Source organism: Pipistrellus kuhlii, unplaced genomic scaffold (genome assembly GCF_014108245.1).
Source record: "Pipistrellus kuhlii isolate mPipKuh1 unplaced genomic scaffold, mPipKuh1.p scaffold_m20_p_8, whole genome shotgun sequence".
In the NCBI taxonomy this organism is placed as follows: Eukaryota; Metazoa; Chordata; class Mammalia; order Chiroptera; family Vespertilionidae; genus Pipistrellus; species Pipistrellus kuhlii.
The window spans coordinates 60063215-60088451 of NW_023425584.1; the positions used below are offsets into that span (position 1 = coordinate 60063215).

The following is a 25237-nucleotide window of genomic DNA, read 5'->3' on the forward strand; positions in this document are numbered from 1 at the left end:
AAGAACTGATCTGGATAAAGGATAGTAACCCAATTAATTGGATGAAGGTTTTGACATGGTTAGACTATGAATAGTCAGCTTAGAGTGTATGCACAAATGTGTATCACAAGATTTACTCCCTCTGTTTACTGCCTAACAGTGTTACAACTTTATGGGAAATTCTGATTTTATGTGCTAAAATTTTTTATGAGAATCATGCATTATTATATGTTTATATAATTGAATATATAAAATATGTTTTAATCATTGAATTTACAAGTAATCACTCAAAATGTTAGTTTAAAAACACCAAAAAAAAATAGAATACTTTTTTTTATTAGTTCAATTTCAAAACATTGTTTTTTGAAAATAACATTGTTCATTGTTTTGCATTCTCAGTTTAAAAACTCAAACCTCTATATTGGGGCCGTTCACACATGATCTATATTGAAATATTCAATATCATGAAAACGATGCAGTTTTATCATCCCATACAATTTGGGACTAAATAAAATGTTACTGGGTAAAAACAAAAAGTAAGGAAATATCAATATGTTTACAATTGTTCTAATATACAAATGTGGTGTTTTTTTTTCTATAATCACAACTAGTCATTTCTGAGGAGTATATCTTTACTAGCTGTCAAATATATAGAGGCAATCTACAGTCAGAAATGAAAATATAGTAGACATCATGGAGGTTTGTGAGTGACTCTCTAAGTAGGCAGCGCACAGCAGCCCAGGTTATGCACTGCACAGCTCCAAGGGGAGCAAGCACTCTCCTCCCCTCTCCCCCTTTCTCTCTTCATATATATTTATTTCTTCCTATATGTAATATATAATAATTTCCTGTTATTCAATAAACAGAACATGCTTAAGTTTACTATAGAGTTAAAAGTTAACTTTCTACATTACATTTATTATAGTAAACTTAAGCACTTCTTATTTATTGAAAAAACAGGAAAAGTTTCCTTAATAAGGTAAAACATTTGAATATTTTTAAATTAATGGTTATTCTTTTTTATGAAGTTACTTAATAGACTAACTAAGTTAATTATTTTGACAGTGCTTTTGTAACATTCTCTAGCATATTCAAGCGATGAACATTAATTAGCCAGACTCTCGTTAGCTTTGGGGTAGTTGCATAAATTTTTTTATCTTGAGTAACCTTTAATTAAATTATTTCTACTATGTATCAAATGATCTCAGATTATGTCTTAACTTGACTATACAAATTTTAAAACTTTGGAAGAAAGGTGATTAATAAATGAAAAGTATACAAGGCAAAAATTTTGGGGGGAATATTTTAAATCAGTTTTAAAATATTACTGAAAAATACAGGAATTTTTTCAAGATGAAAGTATTTCTGAAGAAATATTCAGAGGAATTCAGAATATTTTATATAAATTTATAAACATGTAAACATACTATTGTAACATTCAAGGAAAAACAAAACAAAATAAGCTTTGTTATCAAAACAAAAGACCACATGTCTTTTTATGGCAGGTTTACCGAGATTTACTTTTTCTTTAAATGAATTTAATGTATAACAGTCATTAAAACTAGCATGTAGTTTATAGCATGTTCTATCACCTAGAAGCACACATGTAATAATAAAGTCAACAATGTGTTTGTTTGAGTGTATGTATGATTTAGAATATTTTCATAAAACAAATATAATTTTTAAATACTGCTTAAACTAGTTTATAAACAATGTAGCTACGCTACATACCCTTCTATTGACCCACTGCTAATTAATTTATTGATAATCATTTTACCCCTACTTAATAAACTATTACTAATATATGAAAAAGTAATTGATAAACTATTACTAATATATGAAAAACTAATACCCTCTATAATGTGTTAGTTTCCCATATGAAAAATGGAGAACCATTAATATAATTTAAAGTAACTTATTCATTTTATTAGCTGTCAAGAATTTTAAAAATCAGTGACAATAGCAGGGATATTACTTTAGATAAATTATCAGTCTGTTTTTTTATAAAATTAGCTTCAAATTATACATATAATTATATCTTTACATTTCCCCCAACTTTATCATGAGTTTTTTTTTGGATCTCTTTCATTTATATACATTATTATAATTATTATTCGACTGAGCATATAAGCATGACTCCAATTTTGCATTACTTTCATGTTTCTGAATAAAAAGAAATAGCATCATTCCAATCATTCAGGTTATTATTAGGTCTAGTAATAATTAATGTCATTTTCTAATACTTTTTAAAATTGAATTTATTTAAACAATACAACAAAATTTAATCAACAATATAGTTGCCGTTGTTTTCTACTACTTGTGCCCAACGCTCAGGAAGCATTTTAATACCTCTGTTGTAAAATTTTTGTGATTTTGATGCAAAAAATTCGGTCAATGCATTTTTGAGGCATTCTTCATTATTAAATTTTTTTTTCAAGAAGAAAGTTTTGCAAAGAACGAAACAAATGGTAATCGGAAGGGGCAATATCAGGAGAATATGCAGGTTGAGGGAGAACTTCCCATTCCAACTGGCGCAGTTTTTCAGCAGTGATTCTTGCAGTATGCGGTCGTGCGTTATCCTGGTGAAAAATTACTCCCTTCCGATTAATCAGCGCAGGTTCTTTTTCTCTTAAAGCTTGGGCTAACCTTTCCAATTGGGCACTATACACTGCACTTGTAATGGTTTGGTTAGATGGTAAAAGTTCATAATGAAGAATTCCTTTAAAATTCCACCAAACACACAACATCACTTTTTTCGCATGCAAGTCAGGTTTTGGCGTGGGCTGCGGAGCCTCATTTTTGTCCAACCATTGAGGCCGCCTTTTCAAATTAACATACAGCACCCATTCTTCATCTCCGGTAACAATTTGCTCTAAAAACGGCAAACGGTTTTGACAAGAGAGGAGCGAACTGCAAATTGTGACTCTTTGATTACGGTAGTTGTCGGTCAACTCATGAGGAACCCATTTTCCAAACTTTTGGACTTTGCCAAGTGCACGCAATTGACTGGAAATTGTTTTTTTGTGAACAATTTAAAGTTGTCGCAAGCTCTTGTTGGGTAATTTGAGGATTTTGCACCAAAAGAGCTTGAAGAGCTTCTTGATCAAAATTGGACACACGGCCTCAACCACTCTTGTCATCTAACGAAAAATTTCCCTCGCGAAATTTCTCAAACCAACGCTGGCATTTTCTGGCGCTAACTGCATCTTGACCAAGAGCACTACAGATGTTTTTTGCAGCCTCACTTGCTTTTCTTCCTAATTGGAACTCGTAAAGCATGCAGTGCTGAATATGCTCTTCATCCACCATCTTCTTAGCCCTAGTTTTGCAACAAAAACCAAACCAAACACAAACTTTTTCAAGCAAAACTTGTTAATTGCACTTCACACATTCTGTAGATACCACGTGTTTGAAGGTTATGTCAATACAAGTCAACACCAAGCAAGATTTTAAACGAATGTTAAAAAATGACATTAAGTATTACTAGACCCGATAATTCATTTTTTCCAGAGAATCAAGGCACTTTCTTTGCTGTGGATTTTTATGAAGCTAAGTAATTTTGAGAATCTGAAAGACTAAGTTATTTAAAAATTAGATGAGTAAAAATAACTTTATGGTAAATTCTGTGGTTCGTTCAGCTCATCTAACCAGATCACAAAATAGAACCTTAAAACTCTATACTAGAGTGATAAAAACAATTTATTTTACACTGTGGGCAATGTAGATAGCAAATTAATTTTACTGATTACTTTTAATATTGATGTTCTCAAATTTCTAAGTGATTTTTGGTGGTTTATAATGGAAACTATAATGAAGTATATTAATATAAATATTATTATTTTTCATATTTAGCATGTTTTGCATCCCTACCAGAATTATATTGTTCAACATGCTTCTTATATGCTCTTTTATTAAACACTCTAATCAGAAAAGCATCTACTGAAATGAATGAGATATAGAATGCACTTTTTTTTTAATTATGAAGGAATAGATAAAATTTGACATGCAGGTCAACTATGTACATTGGTAGGTGTCTCATCTTTTACCTTGCTGTCTCTGGAAGCAGTAGCACCATTCATTGTTAGATATCAAACTGTCCTTGTATGTGTCACAAGAATTGAAGAATGCTTTCGTACACTGTTCATTCTTATCAAGGTAGATGCTCCCCAGCTCTGACTGGTCCAATAGCAGATCATAGTTTGTATCAAGTCTGTTAAACATCCAGCCAAGTGAATCCTTGCAAATTGGCAAAATACTGGTATCAAATCCTAATGGCAAAGACAGATAATGATTAGTTAAACCTGAAAGTCCCCATCAGCAGGAAGCAAAATAAAGCAATATATTGTTTGTGTAGGGTGCGATGTAAGAATAATTGCAAAGAAAGTTATAGTTATTTAGCATTTAATGTTTGAATCCTATTTATCATTTTTAGATTATTGGAATTAAAACTCAAATTTGTAGACTTGACAAATTAAAATTTCCACTACCTTTTTGGAATGTATTTGTGTATTCTGAACATATTTAATGTTTTCTGTGTACCACCATGCTAGGCAATGGGGATAAGGTAAAAGGTATTTGTGACATTTTCATAAAAGCACAGAGGGAAAAAAATCTGATTTATTTTCATTTTTCATGTAAGATTGTTTGCATAATCAAAACAAAATCCCCCCACTCAAACAAAGCAATAGCAAACACAAGTTGCTCATTCCCTATTTCTTTGCCAGGTCCTGGCCTTGGTTCTTGAAATACCTGGTTGAAAAATCTAGATGAGGCCCTATTCCCTTGAGCTCACTTTTAAAATAGCATGGGTTGAGGTAACTGGTTAAAACTATTTCTACCAGAAATTGTCATATGCTTAGGGATTACATGAAGAAAGCAACCTGTAGAAAACAAATATACTAAATTCTGCATAACCATTCAAAGAAACTGAGTTCTTGGTAAGAGATTTCTGGTGTGCATCTAAACCACTGCCTCTCTCCCAGTCTGATTTTCAGGGCAATGGAGAAGCCTAAGGGTGCTATTCCAGCTTTATGAATATAAGCTATGGGAAGAAGAGAGAAGAGCCATTATCTTTTAATAAGCATTCAGAGTTAGTGAAGAGAGGCTATCTTCTCCCTTCCCCTACTTACTGGGATGGAGGACTCAACAGATTTGTCTTCCAAAACTTAGCTGAAGAACCCTAAGAGAGTCCTGATAAAGTCTACAGTGTCTGCAAGAAGTAGAGATGGGAATCTGATTTCTAGCTGCATATCTTTGTGCCTACTTTTCACTAGTCCTGTTATTGCCAAAGGAGCATGATAGTTGGAGGATGGCAGACCAAAGGCAACCTGGGATTCCACCGAAGTCTGAAGGCTCCCTCTGTGTTGGGGTAGATGAGATGTAAGGTAATGCTCAGAGAAAGTGAGCAGAAGGCCTCCAGCCAGGGATTCACCAACCAGTGTTTGATGAAATGTCATAATGTTTTAGATCAAGAATGTCAAAGTGATATGAATTCAGGTGACTTGCCCCTGTTCTATTGCTATCTTACTGGGTTAAGTTATTCAATATAACTCAGCTTTAATGTCCATATCTAGACAATGTCAAGATTTTTAAAGCATGATTTATATTGCCTTGAAAATAAAAAGTACAGTGACTTTATGTTATGTGAATGACATACATAAAATTGTGTTATAAGGGTCACCAGAATAACAGAAAAGGACTAGAAATAAAATTATTTTTATACTCTAAATTAAATTTAAACTTTCAATATGTATATTCTCTCTCTCTCATATATATATATATATGATATCACTAGAAAAATTGCAATTGTTTAATTTAAGAAAAGTAAGGGGGGATAAACAATAGCAGAGCCTCAGGGAATATTGATAATATATAATATAGATAATATAAAAGAGTACAATACACAGGTCAATCCCCAGATGAGACAGAAAAGATGGTGCAGAAAAAATAATTTGAGAAAATAATGGTAGAAATTTTACTTGTATATCTAAATTTATAGTATGAAGATATACAATAAATGTCAAGAAAAAATGAACAAAGGAAGGACCTTCCTAACCAAATTCTTAAGAACTAAAGATAAATACCAGACTTGAAATGAGCAGGAAGAGACGGCACATCATAATTAAACAATGATTCAACTACAGTTTGTCATCTTATTGGAAAATTTAGAGGCCAGGAAGAGTTGAATGATATTTTTAAAAGATGAAATAGACAAAAAAAAGTATTTTAAAATATCTACATCCAGTGAAAATATTGATAAAAAATGAAGACAAGGACTCCATGCTTTCACCTAAGAAGTAGAAAGCTAAAACAAGTATTACTCCCCACTAAATCTAAGAAAACTTTGAATAATCTACAAAACTACACCTTTTTTTTTAACCTCCCTGGAATATTTTGTACAAAAGCAATGCAACAAGCATAAATATACTTAATTTGTCTGAAATAAGGTATTATAAGAGAAAAATGGGCAAAGCATGATAAAAAAGAAAACAACTATCAAAAAGGTAGATTGCAATTAAATCACATCAATACTTATACTAAATGTAAATTATCTGAGCATATCAATAAAAATAAGAAAAAAAGTAAGGGTGAATTAAAAAGCAAGAAGAAACTATATATTGCCTTTTAGAAAACAATTTTAAATCAAATGGCACAGGAGGTTGAAATTAATAGATTGAAAAAATATATACCATGCTAGTGCTTATGGAAGAAAGCCAGACTGACTATTCTAATAATAAATTTAACTTCAAGATTAAAAAGGGATATTACATAATGATAAATAGTTCAAAGAGAAGATATAACAACCTAAATTATATGTATTTAAAATGAAGCTTCAAATTGCACGAGAAGAAAACAATAAACTGATAGAACCAAACACAGATAAAGACAAATTCCCAATTACATCTGGAGACTTAAACACTAATCTGTAGACAATCAATAATATAGACAGAAAAATAGCAAGGGTATAGAAGATCTGAAAAACATTGCCAATAAACTTGGAATAATTTACATTTTTAAAACATCCCAACAAATAATAATAGAATAATAATACACGGTCTTTTTAAGTGCATATGAAATCTATTCTGGGGCATAAAGCACACCTTTACAAATGTGAAAGAAGTGAAAGCATACAAAATATGGTATCAGAAAATAACAGAATTATAGTAGAAATAAATAACAGAAGGAACCATGAAAAAATATGTACAGAAGTTATACAAAAAATACAAAGAATAAATGGGTTTTAAGTAACTCAAAGATGCTATTTAAATTCAGTAAGAAAACATAAACAGTTCTAATAATCATATTCATACCAACAAGTGCAAAAATGCATTTATTAGAATATTATCCAGGTCAATTTTTTTAGAGAGATTTTTCTTAAGGAACACAAACTAAGAACTCTGAGATCAAAACAGAAAGATGTAGTGAGAAAATATTTGGAACACATAAAAGATTAAAATATTAAAATAAATATGTGAATATATTTATGAGAATGAAGTAATTTTTTTCTTCAAATCCATGTATCAGGCTATTAGCAATTTTTTGTCTTATGTTATGTAAGGATTTTGAACTATTTTATTTCCTTTTTGTTTATATTTTCTCCTTTGTTTTAGCTGTCATTTTTTGATGTTCTTAAGACACCTATAATGCTTACTTTCCAGGCTGTTTGTTAGTTATTCAACAGATAATGGAGTAAACTTCAATAGAAAAAATGCTTACATTATAAATGATCGAATACATATAAACATATGTGCTCAGCCTGTGTTGTTCAGTAGTTGAACATAGACCTATGAACTAGGAGGTCAGGGTTCAATTCCTGGTCAGGGCATATGTCTGGGTTGCAGGCTTGATCTCTAGTGTGGTGTATGCAGGAGGCAGCTGATCAATGATTCTCTCTCATCATTGATGTTTCTATCTCTCTCCCTCCCTTCCTCTCTGAAATCAACAACAAAAAATATTTTTAAAGACAGGGACGCTCACACTGATGGGGGCGTGGCTGGCTTGCAAACTCTCTCAGCCCCTCACCCAGGCTGGCACCGCTCCCAGTGGGACCCTCACCCTGATCTGGGACCCCCTTCAGGGCAGACCAGCCTGCCCTACCCATGCTCCAGGCCTCTATCTATACTAATAAAAGAGTAATATGCTAATTAGACCAGATGTCCTTCCAGACAAAGCCATGGTGGTGTGGCCAGGACAGAGGCAGTTAGGGGTGACCAGATTGGCAGGGGAAAGCAGTTAGGGCAATTAGGCTGGCATGAGAGAGCAGTTAGGGGGATCAGGCCGGTAGGCAGGTGAGTGGTTAGGAGCCAGCAGTCCTGGATTGCAAGAGGGATGTCCAACTGCCAGTTTAAACCAGGAGCTGGACACCCCCCGAGGGGTCCTGGATTAGAGAGGGTGCAGGCCAGGCTGAAGGATACCCCTTCCCATGTATGAATTCCATGCACTGGGCCACTAGGGAACATATAATTTGGCAAAATTTTAAAATCAAATAGTAAGAGAATATGTAAGTAATACTAAGTGTATAATGAAATGTTATTATAGAGTTATTTTGTCTGCCTCATAAAAGAAGAAAATGCCAGATGTCTCAATAATTAGAACAAACTAAATAAGCAATGATCTGTATCTTTCTTTTTATTACTTGACATAAGAAAATGAAATTTATCTTCTGATTTTATAAATCTTTGTTTTCAAAAGATGTTGTCCTAGAAGACTCCTAATTGCATTAAAATAGTTCATTGTCTTTAAGTCATCGGATTCCAAAAGCAATCTTTCTCTCAATATGAAGACAGCAAGACATAAAGTGAGCAATGTCTTGGAAAGAAATTAGACTGTATTCATTTACCCTGGGGATGTAAGTAATTCTATCATTTTCTCTGACTGAGGAGAGTATTTAGTGTATAGGAAAGCAAAAATAAAACATTATCTTAATCTGAGCCAGACTGTTAATCTGGGGATTTTACATATGGTTGCATGTGATTGTGCTTTCCAAACAGACAAAAAGAAAATTAATATAGTATCTTTTCCAAAGGTCAGACACACAGAGACTCAAACTACAACCATAAATCACACACACACACACACATACACACACACACACACACACACACAAAACAAAACAAAACAAAAAACCCACAAACACACACACAAAAAAAACAAAAAACATAAAACAACAACACATATGTATAATATTTGTTCTTTTACTTTTGGAGATTTAAACAATGAAACAAAATATATCAAGGTATACAGATTATAATGGTACAGTATATACACTTATTGTATTAAATCTCATCACCAATAAAGCAAATATAAATTAAATTAACAACATAATAAAGTGCTCACAATGATGGGAAAGTTAAAATGAACTTTTTATTTTTTTAATGGTAGGGGTGAAGTCTAAAGTTAATTCTCATCTTACCTGTTAAAACTTAAAAATGCGCTGAACTTTTTGCTAAGTAGCTTGGCAACATTTTTTACCATTTATAATTTAAAATTCATGCATATTTTGCCCCATTACTTCCATTGTATGGAATCGTTCTCATGGGAATAAAAGCATACCAAGTAACTGCAGAATTGATTGTCATGTAGAAAATAATTGAAATAGTAAACAATCATTCCTAGGGAAATAACTGATTGGCTAAATTATGGTATCTGCAAATAATGTAGTATTTTCGCTCCTTCTTTGGTACATCTATTCATTAATTCTACTCATTTTTATTGAATGAATACTGTGTGTCAAACTATTATATGGTTCAATGATACAGTGGTGAATAAAGAACTTTGCATTCATTAAATTTACAATAGTCGAATGTGGAGGGAAGAAGGGAAGGAAGGAGAAAGAGATGGAGAGGAAGACAGATGGTGTGTGAGAGAGAAAAACAAACAAAATGAACAAGTAGATTATCACTATGGTAGACAGTGGGAATTGCTACAAAGGAAAAAATAAGAATAAAAAGGAGATGTAGAATATAATATTAGAGGGCTGATTTATACATTAAATATGATTATGTCAGGAGAAGATTCACTCAGAGGATGTACCCATTTGAGGAGTTGATTGAGTTTGTTATCTCTCTTCCAGGTATTTATCTTATGTGTTCTAATGGATAACTTCCTTTTGTAAATTTATTCTTAGTTGGCCTCTGATTTATTAAAACAGAGTATTTTTTTTCTTCAAAAAATATTCATCTCTCAAGGAGTTTCTTATAATTAAACCTATTATATTAAGAATGTCTCATTTCTTACAAGAAAAAAACTAGAAAGGGAAATAATATTTGTGAGTGTGTAAAATTAAACAGGCACTGTACTGAATGTTGCCACAAGCTCTCATTTTATCTGTCTCCAAGTATGGAAAAATTAATTTTCTGAACTCAAGTTCAAAGGATATATTTGAGAGTAAATATTCAAGTATGATTATTAATTGGAGAGGTGTTGACATTAATTTTAAAAATCAAAATATAAGGGCCAGGAACAAACTTTTGTCCCATTCCAGATATGTTTGTATAAAAAAGGATAAATATAACTTATTAATTAAGATCAGGCATCTCAGTTGCTTATTCTCAAGGCATCAAAAAATTAACACCTGACCAAAATATAATCAATAATTCTGAAGACAAACCTGAGAAACACTTCTACAACATAGGGAAAATACTATTTCTTTCTGAATGTTGTGGGAAGAAACATCCACATAGTCACTACGCATTTAGAGATAATTATGTCCATTGGTGATAGCATAATTGAACTCTTACCATTCACAGCAGCATGGATGGACATGGAGAGCATTATGTTAAATAAATAAATATCACATGATCTTACTCATTTGTGGATTATAATGAACAACATAAACTGATGAACAAAAATAGATCCAGAGACAAAGAAGCATCGAACAGACAATCAAACTTCAGGGGGAAGAGAAGGGAGGGGGACGGGTAAGAGATAAACTAAAGAACTTGTATGAATGCATATAAGCATAACCAATGAACACAACACTAAGGGGATAAGGACATGTGCTGGGGAGTGGCCAGGGAGTGGTCAATGGTGGAAAAATGAGACATATATAATACTCTACTTAATACTTCAAACAATAAAGTACTTTAAAAAAAATTAAATTAGCAAAAGAATGAGAATTATTAAATAAACAGTTCTGGTACATTTGATCAACTACTGAGGGGAAAATAATAATACTGGATTCCTACCTCACACCACAAGGTGAGGTAAAGCACAAGTAAATGTTTAAAATGAAATTGTAAACAATGTAGAAGTTAAAATAGTACACCAGTGAGGAATGCCTTTCTAATCACAAAAACAAAGGGGTAGAGCAAAAGAGAAAAAGCGAACCAGAGAAAAAGAAAGAACTCATGTACATAGACAGCAGTGTGGAGATTGTGGGGGGGAGAGATGGGTATAGGTGAAAGAGGGTATAAGAGGATGAATAAATTGTGATGAAAAAATAAATAATATAAAAAAATAATGATGATGTAAAACAGAACTATTAAATATATAAATACAGAAAGTGGAAATTGTAAAAAAATTCTTTGAGGAGAAGAAAACAAATGAGATATTTTAGGAAATGTAGGTCATAGATGAGTGTGTCATCTTATGACTTTTTTTTTAGAAGTTAATATTTGAAAATTGAAAGTGGATGGGTCATGTCATAATAAGCAAAGGAAACATAGTTGGGACTTTCTTTGTTTGCTACAAGATGCTGCTTATGATTGTTGCCTACTTCCTCTTGTTCTATTTTAAGTCAAATGCTTCAATCTTTGGATGCTCCCTAAAATTAAGCATGTTTCAATTTATTTCTTTTCTACATGTTAAATATGTAAAAAAAAAAAAATTGGGGGGGAAATAAAATCATATTAACAGGTTTCTTTTTGGAAAAATGCAAAGTTTACAAAATTACTCATAATAAGTTCCCTATTTCAATTTGCATTTCTGATGTCCAAGGATTTAAAACAAAAACTTCTGGGGGGATTATATAGGTCAAGGGTGGGGAACATCCAGCCCACAATCTGTATAAGGCCCCCCGAAATAATTTTTCCTGGCCCTGCCAAGGCATTATGGGTGAGTTAATTAAATTTTTTGACCAAATATAGCATGTTAATTTTAAGTTGATAATTTTGTATGGATCAAGAATGATGTTATACATATCAAAATGGCCCTTGGCAGAAAAAAAGGTGCCCTGCCCCTGAACAGATAATAAAAGAATCATATCAGATTCATATAACTCCTGTTAATAAATTTAATTTTCAGTGTATCATTGAAAATATCCTTTTAGTCTACTGTCATCATTGGTTCAAAGTAGAAATGTCTGCAAAGCCATCTTGAAAAGACTAATCTTGGCAATGAGGGGCACTAATTGTGCTCTCTAAAAATCTGTGTTCCAAAATTCTTACCTTTCCCCCCTGTTATTCTACTCTTTACCACTTCTATGAAAACACTGAAAAAATATTCCTATACCTTCAGTTCAATATAAAGACTAAATATTGCAGCTTCTGAGGGATATTCCTCTTTCTACCAATCAGGGGCTTCACAAATGGTTTATTTCCTTGCAAAATACTATAAGTGTGCTTGGAAATAAATACAAGGCTGATTTTTGTTCAGCATCTAAGTGAAGGATAAACTTTGAAGTAGGTGTTTTGATCTAAGTGATTCATTGGAAATAAAATCCCACATCAAAGACAATGGCATATTTCAAAGATAGAAATCTTACTGCTTCTCTCAGGCCTCAGTAATGCTTTTGTCTTCTTGTTTTGGCTTCCACTTTCATGAAGGGCCTTGAACCAGTCCCGCAACCTGTTTGCCACTTCCCTGAACTCCAGGTCACTACATGCTAAAAACAAAGAGGAACAACAACAATCATGAATAATAACTTAGCATAAGGTCAATGCTAATTCTCAAACTATTCCAGTAACTGCAAAGTAAAAAACAACTAAAAGATAAGAAAAGGAAGGCAATGACTAATTGTGTTTCAGCTTTTCAAACACTAAAAATGTGTTTCAAATGCAATGAGATGTAGTATAATATTTTATTTAATAAAGAAATATTACTAGTAGAATTGTACTTCCACTTTTCACTAGAATATAACAGCAACTGAATGTTCTCATTTTTAACATCACATAAATTGGTCAAATATGTATGTTCTGTACACTTTTGTCCTGGTAAGGTGGTAATCATCTGGGGAAATACAGAGTTGGAAATCCAAATTGAATACTTACACATTTATTATTGGCTATACCAATGGTCAGCAAACTCATTAGTCAACAGAGCCAAATATCAACAGTACAATGACTGAAATTTTTTTTAGAGCCAAAATTTTTTAAACTTAAACTTCTAATGCCACTTCTTCAAAATAGACTCACCCAGGCAATGGTATTTTGTGGAAGAGCCACACTCAAGGGGCCAAAGAGCCTGTGGCTCATGAGCTGCAGTCTGCCAACCACGGGGCTATAACATACCCAAACAAAAAACAAAATTTTATCTAATAAAAAATCTGCTAAAAATGATAAAAAGTTGGTTGATCAATTTAGCACAGGTTTTTTTTTAAAACTGTGATAATAAATTTTAGTGCTATAGTGCTTATCATGTATATATAATGAAATATCTGTGACTTCATATGATTTTTTGAGTTCAATGAATTTATATTTAAGGAAAATAGCATTTTAAAAATTTACTCTAATATTCTACAAACACAATACCTTCAATTTATATGTAAGATGATGCAGGTATTTTACTAGAATATTTTAGGAATTAAGAATCCTGTGATAATACTGATAATAATAATACTAATAGCCTCTAACACTACATACTATAAAAAATACTTTATAATAACATGTTTAATCCTTATAAAAACTTTATAAAACCTATGCTAATATTGCTGACATTTAAGTGTTAGAAAAATTATGCATTGGCAAGTGTCATATCCAAATTCTGTATCCAAAAGATAGAATACAAGGTCTTTAAAAAAAATCTATATTTATATCTATATCTATATCTATATCTATATCTATCTATCTCTATCTCTATCTATCTATCTATCTATCTATCTATCTAGTTCAGAACGAAAGGGAGAAGGATAAATTGAGATAGAAACATAAATGGTAAGAGAGAATTATTGATTGGCTACCTCCTGCATGCCCCACAATGGGGATGGAGCTCACAACCTAGGCATGTGCCCTGACCGGGAATCAAATGATGACTCCCTGGCTCATTGGTTGACACACAACCACTAAGGCACATCTCTTAATCTTTATAGTAAACTGCCTCAGTAGTGGCATGATTCAAATTAGTTCAAACAAGACACTGTTTCATTGAAACCTATCAATTTCCATTTTAGTAAATTATGACTGTTGTCATGTGACATGATCATCACTGCAGAGATGTACATTGAACAAAACATATTTTTAAAAATATATATTTTATTGATTTTTTACAGAGTGGAAGAGAGAGGGATAGAGAGCTAGAAACATTGATGAGAGAGAAACATCAATCAGCTGCCTCTTGCACACTCCCCACCGGGGATATGCCCACAACCAAGGTACATGCCCTTGACCGGAATCGAACCTGGGACCTTTCAGTCCGCAGGCTGATGCTTTATCCACTGAGTCAAACTGGTTTCAGCCAGAACAGATTTTTAAAAGAAAACACACAAAGCCTATGTCAATAAATTTTCTTTAAAGGAACATGTATCTTCCAGTTTAATTATTTTAAATTTATGTTTTTGTTGAAAGTTATTACAGATGTCACTTTTCCTTTTCCCCATTGACCTCTTCCATCTCACTCCCACCCCACCATAGGCCTTCACTACACTACTGTCTGTGACCATAGGTTATGCATACATGCATATAAATTCTTTGGTTAATCTCTTCCCACCCTTCATTCCCTCTGAGATTTGTCAGTCTGTCCAAGTTCATTTTTAAGGTTAATTAAAAACAGATCTCTTGGAAAAATAAGCTAATATGATACCACATGTTCCTCAGCATCAACAGGGACCCACGAGGGAGGTCACCCCATAAGACTTGCCTTTATTTTTTTTTCCAGACAGAGGCTTATACTACTGTTAGGCATTATTATAAGTCATAAGTCAAATGTCCTTATCACACAACAAAATACCTGAGGTAAACAATATTGGACTATAAAATTATTTATAGGATGACATTCCTACTTCACTCTTAATCAAATCCTTTGTTACAGACATGTTTGGATTTCAAGATGACCAGTCAAACTTCACTCTTGTGAGTGTCTGACAGACATCTGTAGTTTACTACTGTTCTTTTGTAGAATAAGTCAAAATGTCCAATCTTCATATTTTCTAACTGTTCCCCTAGAAATAATTCATTGTATTTATACAACATGAAATGCTTTGATGAGGTTCCACATTTGATTTTAATATAAAGTCTGGAAGATCAGGTAAATGATTATTATTTTTTATAGCTATGGAAAGTAGGACACTGAATATAAATGACTGCCCAAAATTTTATAGCCAGTAGTGAATTAGAACAGTACTGGGTACTCATTGATCTAATTGGAGTTGTAGCCAGGAATAAATAACAGGATAATAAATCATAACAACATAATAAATATGATTAAAAGAAAAGCTAGGTTTTAAAACAACTATCTTTATTGTCTGAAAGTATTACATATGCCCCCTTTTCCCTCCATTGACTCCTTTAGCCTTGCCCCCACCATCCACACCAGGCCTTCCCACACTATTGTCTGTGTCCATGGGTAGAAAAGCTAGGATTTAATACAAGGTTCTTCAACTGTGTCAAATTATTAATTAGAGCATGATATTAGGTAAAGCAAATGAATGAAAAGGGAAGAGGTCCTGAAAATTTAAAAAGTTACATATACATTTATATTTGTGCACACACACACCTACTCACATATTTGAAAAGACAAACACAATAGAATCACTGGGGATAAAGCCAGAAAACAATCTAGACTCTAAAACAAAAACAATAGAGGGAGACTAGAGCAAAAGAACCTAAAGGAAAGGAGACACAGAGGTCCAGATTAACAAGTCTACTATCTGCCTTATGGAAGTTGTTAAGAGAAAGAATAAGTTGAAATTGATAAATTATTTCAAAAATAAAGAAAATAATTCCTATAGCAGCAAAAGGACAAGTTTTCAGGGAAGAAAAAAAAAAAAAAAGGAACCACCGAGATCTTTTCTGAATTAATAAAATTTAGATCTAAATACACTCATACCAAAATATCTTTCAGTATTTAGAATATATCCCTAACCGGTTTGGCTCAGTGGATAGAGTGTCAACCTGTGGACTGAAGGATCCCAGATTCCATTCAGGTCAAGGACATGTACCTTACTTAGTTGTGGGCATATCCCCAGTAGGGGGTGTACAAGAGGCAGCTGATCGATGTTTCTCTCTCATCAATGTTTCTAACTCTCTATCCCTCTACCTTCCTCTTTGTAAAAAAATCAATAAAATATATTTTTTAAAAGAGAGAATATAAAACATAAAAATAAAATTATAAGAACTTTCAGGAAAAACTAAAAATAAACATAGTCAGACTGAAAAGCAAATAAAAAATCACTACCAAACACAAAGATTCAGCTGTATCTTCCAATAATTATTAGCAGATTACAGAACAATATAAAGCACTCCTTCAATATTATAATAGAAATAAATTCTACTTCTGGACAATGTGGTTCAGTTGGTTGAGTGTTGTCCCATGTACCTAACGTGTTTCCCCGAAAAGAAGACATCCTCCGAAAATAAGACCTACTTACAGGTTTCCTTCTGAAATAAAGGCATCCCCCAAAAAATAAGGCCCCCCAGGCTCTGTCTCAGAAACTTTGTGAAACTTAAACTGCAAGAAGTTGTGACTTGGGTGAAGAATTCATGGGAGAAAACAACTGATAGTTGCATTGCAAATGCACTGCGAGCAGGCTACCTTGATAAGAAGGACTCATTTAAAGACAGTGCTATTGCTAAACATGAGAGATTTGGTCCACTGATTCTGAAAGAAATGGAGTCACAAGAAATTCACCAGGAAATTCAGGAATTGGATTCTTATGATGATGTTCCAGAAGATGATGACATGTTTGTCATTGAATAAATGAGTAAATTCTTGATACTGTAGGATTCACAGTTTGTCTAGTTTGTGTTGACAACTACCGTACTACCATACCGTATACAGGTAATAAATTTCCTTTATTTTCATTTAATAATAAATGTGTACCATCTTCTTCTTCATGGAAAGATAAGACATCCCCTGAAAATAAGACCTAGCACATCTTTGGGAGCAAAAATTAATATAAAACACTGTCTTATTTTCGGGGAAACAGGGTAGAAGTCACTGGTTCAATTCCCATCATGGCACATGTCTAGGTTGTGTGTTCAATCCCCAGTAGGGGGCATTCAGGAGGCAGCCAATTGATATTTCTCTCTATTATTGATGCTTCTCTCTCTCTCCCCCTTCCTCTTTCTCTAAAATCAACAAAAACATATTAAAAATAAATAAATTTTAACCAAGTACCCAATATCTACTCAATTATCAATCAAATAGGGTAGAATAAAGGCATGTGTAGGTATGCAAGAGCTCAGATATTTTTGCATTCCTTGCCCCCATGAGAATGGGTAACAGCAAACTAAAAGAAGAAACTAAAGGGAAAAAAATTCAATGGCATGAAATTTATAAAAGAGGAACTTCACTCAAAAACTGAGAAGCAAGGTATTTAGACTAGCTATGTAGTACATTTCAAAATGAAGCAAGCTTATGGTCAGCTCAGTAACAAACAAATCTGATGGGTGATGGCCAGAGTGATTTGATAGAATAGTCTCTGGTTAACAACTTGTAAAAACTTACCATAGTCATAATATGGGGATATGAAATGGTAGATGCAGTTAAGACTGAGTAATACTGTCCATTAAGAAAGAAAAAAATATATGCATTTGTATAGCTATAACTGCAGCATAAATTCTAACTTTTTAATGAAAGGTATTTTCATTGTCACATTATAAAAAAATGTATGTGCAAATTGGCTTACTTTATAAAGAATTCACAGATGATTTAAAAACGATTACAGAATAAAATGTGAGTGTATTCTCAGTTTTGGCAATGAACGGTCAAACTCTAGCCAGTAGGTACATGAAGGCAGAGAAAGTCCACGTGGAGGGAAACATGGCCACGCGAATGTCCTCATGGAGGCAAGCAATGTCTATGGAACTGGAAACAGATGGTTAAGTGCTTCTGTTTTTGTTTTTGCTAATGATGTTGCTTTCTAAATTGTAACCAATAAAAAGCTAAGAATAGCCATGTAATTATGTTGAAAAGTGGGAGAGAAGTGAAATATGTTCTCATTTATCAAAGCAGAAAATGTAAAGGTAATGTTTGAAGTTGATAAATGGCTGTTTCACAAATGAGCTCATCACCAGGTGGGAAGAAGCAGTAAGCTTAAAAATGATCAGCTCTATGACCCAGGGTGGAAATGAGGAGAAGAGGGGCGGGAGGCTGATTGTCGGTCTTGATTATACTCTTTCATACCTTTTGGCTTTTCACCCCAGTTCCAAAAATATGTTTGAGAGAGACATTTCCCTTCCATTTGAGAGAGACATTTCCCTCCCTGCACGGTCTCTCCTTCATGAAAACTGCAGGGCAATTACTAAATGCACATTGTGTGGACAGGAGGTGAAGGAGGACAATTAGAATTTATTGATCATAGTCATTAACTCAAACATTGAGATATTAGCTTCCTTTATAACACTCATTAGTTTAGAGAATTTGTTACCTCATTTCATATCATAGTTATTCCATGGCAAATATTAGCTTCCTTTATAACACTGATTAGTTTAGAGAATTTGTTCCCTCATTTCATATCATAGTTATTCCACCAGAAAAATCTCTTAGGCTACACTAGCCTCTTTTCTTGTCAATAAAATATGCATCAGTGACAGGCTACACAAGAGTACTATGCAATTGCATATTAGCATAACCAATGGACACAGAAACTGGAGCATTGGGGGCTTGTTCTGGGAGGTGGGAGTGGTGGTGGGGACGTCAATTGGGGAAAAAGGAGGCATATGTAGTACTTTAAACAATGAAAAAAAATGAGTACTGTGCACTCACATTCTAGGTTCTTATTACTCAAAAAAGGATCACAAGTAGTGAGAATTGATAGAGTGATTTAGGGAACATCTCAGTGCCTACCAGAAGCCCAAGACATTTTATTCTGAAGTTCCTACCTGTAAATACATAAATAATATGCTCAGTATCAAATCTTTGAAAATATTTATATAATATGCCCAAGTGAATTTTCTTTTAAAAACAAGTCATTTAAATCTAAATTTGGCAATGATTTATCCATAAAAACATGGGACAAAGTAGGGATTTTTGCCAAATTAGAAACTTTAAACCACACATTTCCTGAAATTGAATGAAATGTTATGAATGCAAAATTTAAACAAAAATTAAAGAAGACATATTTCATAACTCTTAAATATTTACTTTTAATTATTTATTTTCCCTTTATTTTTGTATTTTGGGGACCATAATTATTTCTCAAGTCTCATTTTAGACTAACATTTTACAAAAAAAAAAAAAAAAAAAAAGTTAAATTACTCCTGATGTACTGTAACAAACTTAAATGTCATTATTAAGATTGTCATTTACTAAAGAAAGAATATTCATGTCTATTACTGTGAATTGTTCATTGAAACAACATCCTAATATCCTAATATATAAAAATCCAGGGTCCGTAAAGCCCCAAATGACTGAAAGCTCGACTGACCAGAAGTCAGTCCTGCAGTTAGTGCTGGGTTGCTGTGGCAACCCATTACTGACTGCCACTGGTGTAGGAGCAGCAACCAAGCAGTGATTGTTGAGGGAGCTGCAAATCAGGCCTGGAGAGAGGCAGGGTCAGATCTACAGCCTCTGTGGCAGCTATTGATCAGTCCTTGCCTCTCTCTTTTCTCTGGGCTTCACCAGCAGCCATGCTTCTGTTTCTCTCTGGGCCTCTGTGGGGGCTGCTGATCAGCCCAGAGATGTTGACTGGCATAGAAACTGACCAATCAGAACCAAATCTAAGTGAACTGTGAGGAGCCAATGGCTGCATAGGAGGCGGAGCTTTTGACAGTGACTGTTCAGAAACCGACCAATCAGAACCAAATCGGCTGGCAGGGGAGGGAAGTTGGGGGTGAGACCAGGCCAGCAGGGGAGGGGAAGGCAGTTAGGGGCAATCAGGCAGGCAGGCAGGTGAGTAGTTAGGAGCCAGTGGTCCCAGATTGTGATAGGGATGTCCGACTGCTGGTTTAGGCCCGATCCCTGTTGGACATCCCCCAAAGGGTCACCGATTTGAGAGGGTGCAGGCTGGGCTGAGGGAACCCCTCCTCTATGCATGGATTTTGTGGACTGGGCCACTAGTTCTGTAATAAGAAGCTCAAACCTAACTGCAAATTTGTGGGCAGAGAGGTAGCTCTGGGAAGGCTCCACTGGTTGGTGATGGAATCCACAAGGTAACTGTGCACTAACTTTAAATAATGTTATCAATTCTGTTTGAATAACTTGTGGGTCTAAGCAAAATATCTACTATGTCTATTGGGCTTGATTCATAAGGATTTATACATATTTCTCAAATCATCCTTCATTCTTGCACAATGTTAGAAAATCATTACATAAGGTACTCAAACATATTTGATGTTTTTATCTTATGAACTTTTGGTAAAACAAAGAATTTCATAAATGAAGAAATAAAACATCACCAACCCCACTTTTGAGAAAAAAAAAATATTTGCCACCACCTTTTGCAACAATGTAAAGAACAAAGATTCTGGTTGTCTGCTTCATGGGATTAGGCTGATGTGTGAATGTGGTACAATGAAAAGATTTTAGTAAAACAACTAGTCTAAATGTAAAAGGGCTTAAGTTTGCCATGATGTCAATAATTTCTTATAAGATCAAGTCTATTACAAAAAGAAAAGCCCAAGCAACATGCCACTCAACATCAACCACTATACTCTCACATCAATGTTTCTGTGTCTCTCCTCCTCCCTTCTACTCTCTCTAAAAATCAATGGGAAAATATCCCAATGAGAATTAACAACGATAACAACAGATAATTCATCTTTTCTATGCCTTGTCTGAGTTACATATTTATTTAAGACAATCTAACTAACAATGCATATAGCATGTGTAGTCAACAGAATAGCCACCAGCAGGCAATGAAAGAAAGAAGGATGCCTGAACACCTCTCTCTCATCTACTGAAATATGTTCATGAAGCTTCAACATGAATGACAGTTTCTATAATATATTCTGTTCAGTTCTAAATTGGGTTTTTAACATGGAACTTAGGAAGTTTTCCCAAATCAGAATGTAAAAATATTTCCATCATTGCCTGGAAGGAAATAATATGTACACTAAACGAAAAGAACATATAAATTAGATAAAGTACAAGTCAGAGAAAATGAGAACATTTCCTGGCTTATACTATTAAATAAGTGGTGCTGGCTATTTTGCAGTTTTGTGTGTTTTTTTCAGTGAGTGTTTTTTTTTGTTTGTTTGTTTGTTTTTTTGTTTGTTTTTTCTGTAAGAATCAGTAGTTCAAGACTTTCTGAGAAAATCCATAAGCTGAGACTGAAGGTGTTAGAGAAAAATAGATGGGACAACCATACCATGGTTTTAACCTTTTGGAAAAAGGAAGATGCCTGATCTAAGAAGGTTCTAGAAGCTTCATCTGGTAAATAAAGAGGGACTGAAAATTTTAGAGCAAACATATATGTAAAACCAAATGTACACACACACGCACGCGCACACACACACACACAATTTCCTAATTACAGAGTAAAATGTAGGTAACTGTCAATCCAGACCAAGGTTGAACAATTTTAGCTTAAACTATGTCTTTCTTAAAAGATTCAGTTAAAAATTGCTACAGTATTTGTCACAGAGACAAAGGAGACTTTGGGGCAGACCCTATTAAATATAGAAGCCAGGTCTCTGCTGCATGTAGTACACAAGCAGCTACAAAGGGTACAGAATCAGGTAGTAAGCCACCCTCCAGAATCTCTGACAAATACACACACACACACACACACACACACACACACACACAAACAAATATGCATACATCATAAGAGAATGATTCCTTACCAAAAGTTAGTTCAAGTTCAGTTTGAGTGTGCTATGCATTGAAGTCATATGGAAATGTTAACTGATTAATTATGGAAGGGAAACCATGAACCCTCAGCATTGCTATATTTCATACAATTTTACTAAACCATGAGCTACAATTTCTATAGCTACTAAAACACACTGATGTTCACAAGTGTATGTGAAACTTTTTGATTTATAAATGATTTGCTTTGAAGGACCGGTCTCAGGACGGAGCTGTTTTACTCTGAGAGGCCTTTTGTTCAGACATTAAAGGGCAGGTGTTGAATAGGTGAGTCTCCAAGCAGGCATCTGGACAGCAGCCATACATGATTCATTATCTGCTGTCAGTCAGTGACATTTTGGGTTATAAAAACATCTCTCTGAAAAGCAGGAGCAACTAAAAACAGGATGAAATGACTCAGTAGCATTCTAGGCAAACATCTTAAAGATGACAAACTTTGTGGAAATATTTAATGTCCTACAAAATATAGATAAATCTACTTCTGTTATTAGACAAGGAGGAGAATAAATATCAGGCGGAGTCAACTCTTTTTGTTCATTTTTTAAATTTATTTGCTAGAGGCCTGGTGCAGAGATTCAGCCTGGCCTACACCCTCTCCCAATCCGAGACCCCTCGGGGGATGTCAGACTGCTGGTTTTCGCCTGATCCCTGCAGGCCAGGCTGAGGGACCCCACCAGTGCACAGAGCACAGATTATGCACCTGGCCTTTAGTATGCATAAAAGATCTGGTTAACCTCTTCTTCCCTCTCCTTCCCATCCTCCCCTCTGAGATTCATCAGTTTGTTCCATGTTTCCATGCCTGTGTGTTGGGTAGTGTAAATAATGCTGCAATGAACATAGGGGTGCATATATCCTTTCAAATTAGTATTTTTGGTTTCATCATATATTCCAAGAAATGAAAGTACAAGGCAGTGCCATTTTTAGTTTTTTGAAGTAACTCCACACTGCTTTCCACAGTGGCAGCAGCAATCTGCATTCCCACAAACAGTACACAAGGGTTCTGTTTTCTCCATATCTTTGTCAACATGTATATTATATATGATAAACATTCTGACAGACTTGAGGTGAAATCTCATTGTGATTATAACTTGCACTTCTTTAATGATTTGTGACACTGAACATTTTTTCATATGTCTATTGTCCAGCTTTATGTTCTTTTTTGGAAAAATGTCCATTGGATTCTTTGTCCATCTTTAAAGTGGATTATTGTTTTTTGGTATTGCTTCCTAAGTTCTTTATAAATTTTGGATATTAACCCCTTATCAGATGTGTCGCTGAATATGTTCTCCCATTCAGCAGGTTATCTTTTCATTTTGTTGATGGTTTTCTTAGCTGTACAGAAACATTTTAGTTTTATTTTTGTTTATTTTTTCTTTTGTTTTCCTTGCTGGAGGAAACAAAAAAAAAATTGCTATAAGAAATGTTTCTGATTTTACTGCCTATGTATTCTTCTAGGATTGTTATGGTTTTGAGTCTAACCTTTAAGTCTTTAATTCATTTTGAGTTTATTCTTATGTATGGAAGAAGGTGGTCTAGTTTCATTTTTTTTTTTGCATGTAAATGTCCAATTTTCCCAGCACCATTTATTGAATGGACTATCTTTACTCTATTATATGTTTTTACCTACTATGACAAATATTAATTGACATTAGAGGCATGGATTTATTTCTGGGCTCTCAATTCTGTTCCATTGATCTATATCTGATTTTGTGCAATTTACTACCTTCTAGCTGTGCCCTCATACAGTCGTCCCTTGATCAGTATAGATTGTATCCCAATCTTCTCTCCATAAAAGGATATCAGTCATACAGAAGTACAGCCCAACAATATGATGTTATTTTGCCTTAATTACCTCTTTAGAGGCCTTATCTCCACTATAGTCACATTCTGAGGTACTTCTACACTCATGAATTTTGAGTGGCATGATTCAGACCATAACAGAAGGCATGCATGCATTGTGCTGATAGCACGTTATTAGTGTCAATGAATGTAATTCAAATAACCTGAAATTCACATTGTGCATGTTAAACAGCTAACATTTCTTCTCAGATATGTTTTCAGCTATTTTTTAAATCTCCATATATTTCTGCATTTTAATCATTTAATATCCTAGACAATTGTCACTCCTAACTGTATATTGAAGAAAGGGGTAAAAAAATTAGTACACACATTTCATTTGTTTCCAAATTGGTTTCTAGGCACTGCCAGCATGGATTAAACAGTCAACGCAACCACAGCATTTTCAAAACATGCCTCTCAGATCACAATTCTGTGAAGAGTTACATTTTGTTTTAAGGGTTCCACAGCCAAGAGTTTAACAAATACGGAACTTAAAATGTTTCAAAGATATTTTGTTTCTGCATAATTTATCAAGAATTTTAAGATGCTTTAAAAAATCTTCAAAATGATAAAATATATAACATTATCAAAACTATATTTATTTGTGTTTTCACAGAATCACATTTTTTTCTGAGCAATAATCTTCAGTGATATATATATTTTACAAAACAGAAAAAGAGCTATTATATATATATATATTTATCAATAACGTCTAATCTTCTGCACAGCACAAATATATTGATAATAAACAGAACTTCAAAAATTATTGGTAGATGAATGGGTAGTTAGGTAAATAAAAAAATGGAAATCTTTTTAATTTATTATTTTCTTTGAGAGTTTATTTGAGAGTCTTTTGTAGGTCTGATAAATTTTGGATAATCAGAAAATATATTTGATAAACTGTATATTTTAGCATTATATTCTAGTTGATTTCCTTTGCTACTAGATAATAATTTTATGGTCATATATATATCTACAAATAGTAAACATAATAAATAGTCTTATCTCATTTGATAAATGAGGTAAAGTAATGCAAATCCATTCAAATTTTACTCCATCTTACAGACTGGCAGATTAATCATCAACAGCAAAAGACAGACATTAAAGGTTGTAGAAGGTTAGATAGTAATAAAAAATGCATATTTAATCAGAAGAATTCCATTCAGAAACCTGCCAGGAACTGCTTTTACTCTTGCATAATATTAATAGAAGGCATACTTGCTATTACAATCAATTCTAGTAGACAGTAAAAGAATTACTGTGGGATAAAAAAGAAGTCATACATGAAAATGTT

General features: G+C 33.6%; 1 protein-coding gene across 3 annotated transcripts in view; it reads right to left on the reverse strand.

Moving 5' to 3' along the window:
* SPOCK3 (SPARC (osteonectin), cwcv and kazal like domains proteoglycan 3) overlaps positions 1–25237 on the reverse strand; it is a 307350-nt gene that overhangs the window by 10145 nt on the left and 271968 nt on the right. For all 3 annotated transcript variants that reach the window (XM_045576531.1, XM_036424368.2, XM_036424369.2), the window contains 2 exons: positions 12683–12802; positions 4026–4247 (listed from right to left, as the gene is read on the reverse strand). In XM_045576531.1, the coding sequence (XP_045432487.1) occupies positions 4026–4247; positions 12683–12802 (342 nt within the window). The remainder of the gene's footprint in view (positions 1–4025; positions 4248–12682; positions 12803–25237) is intronic.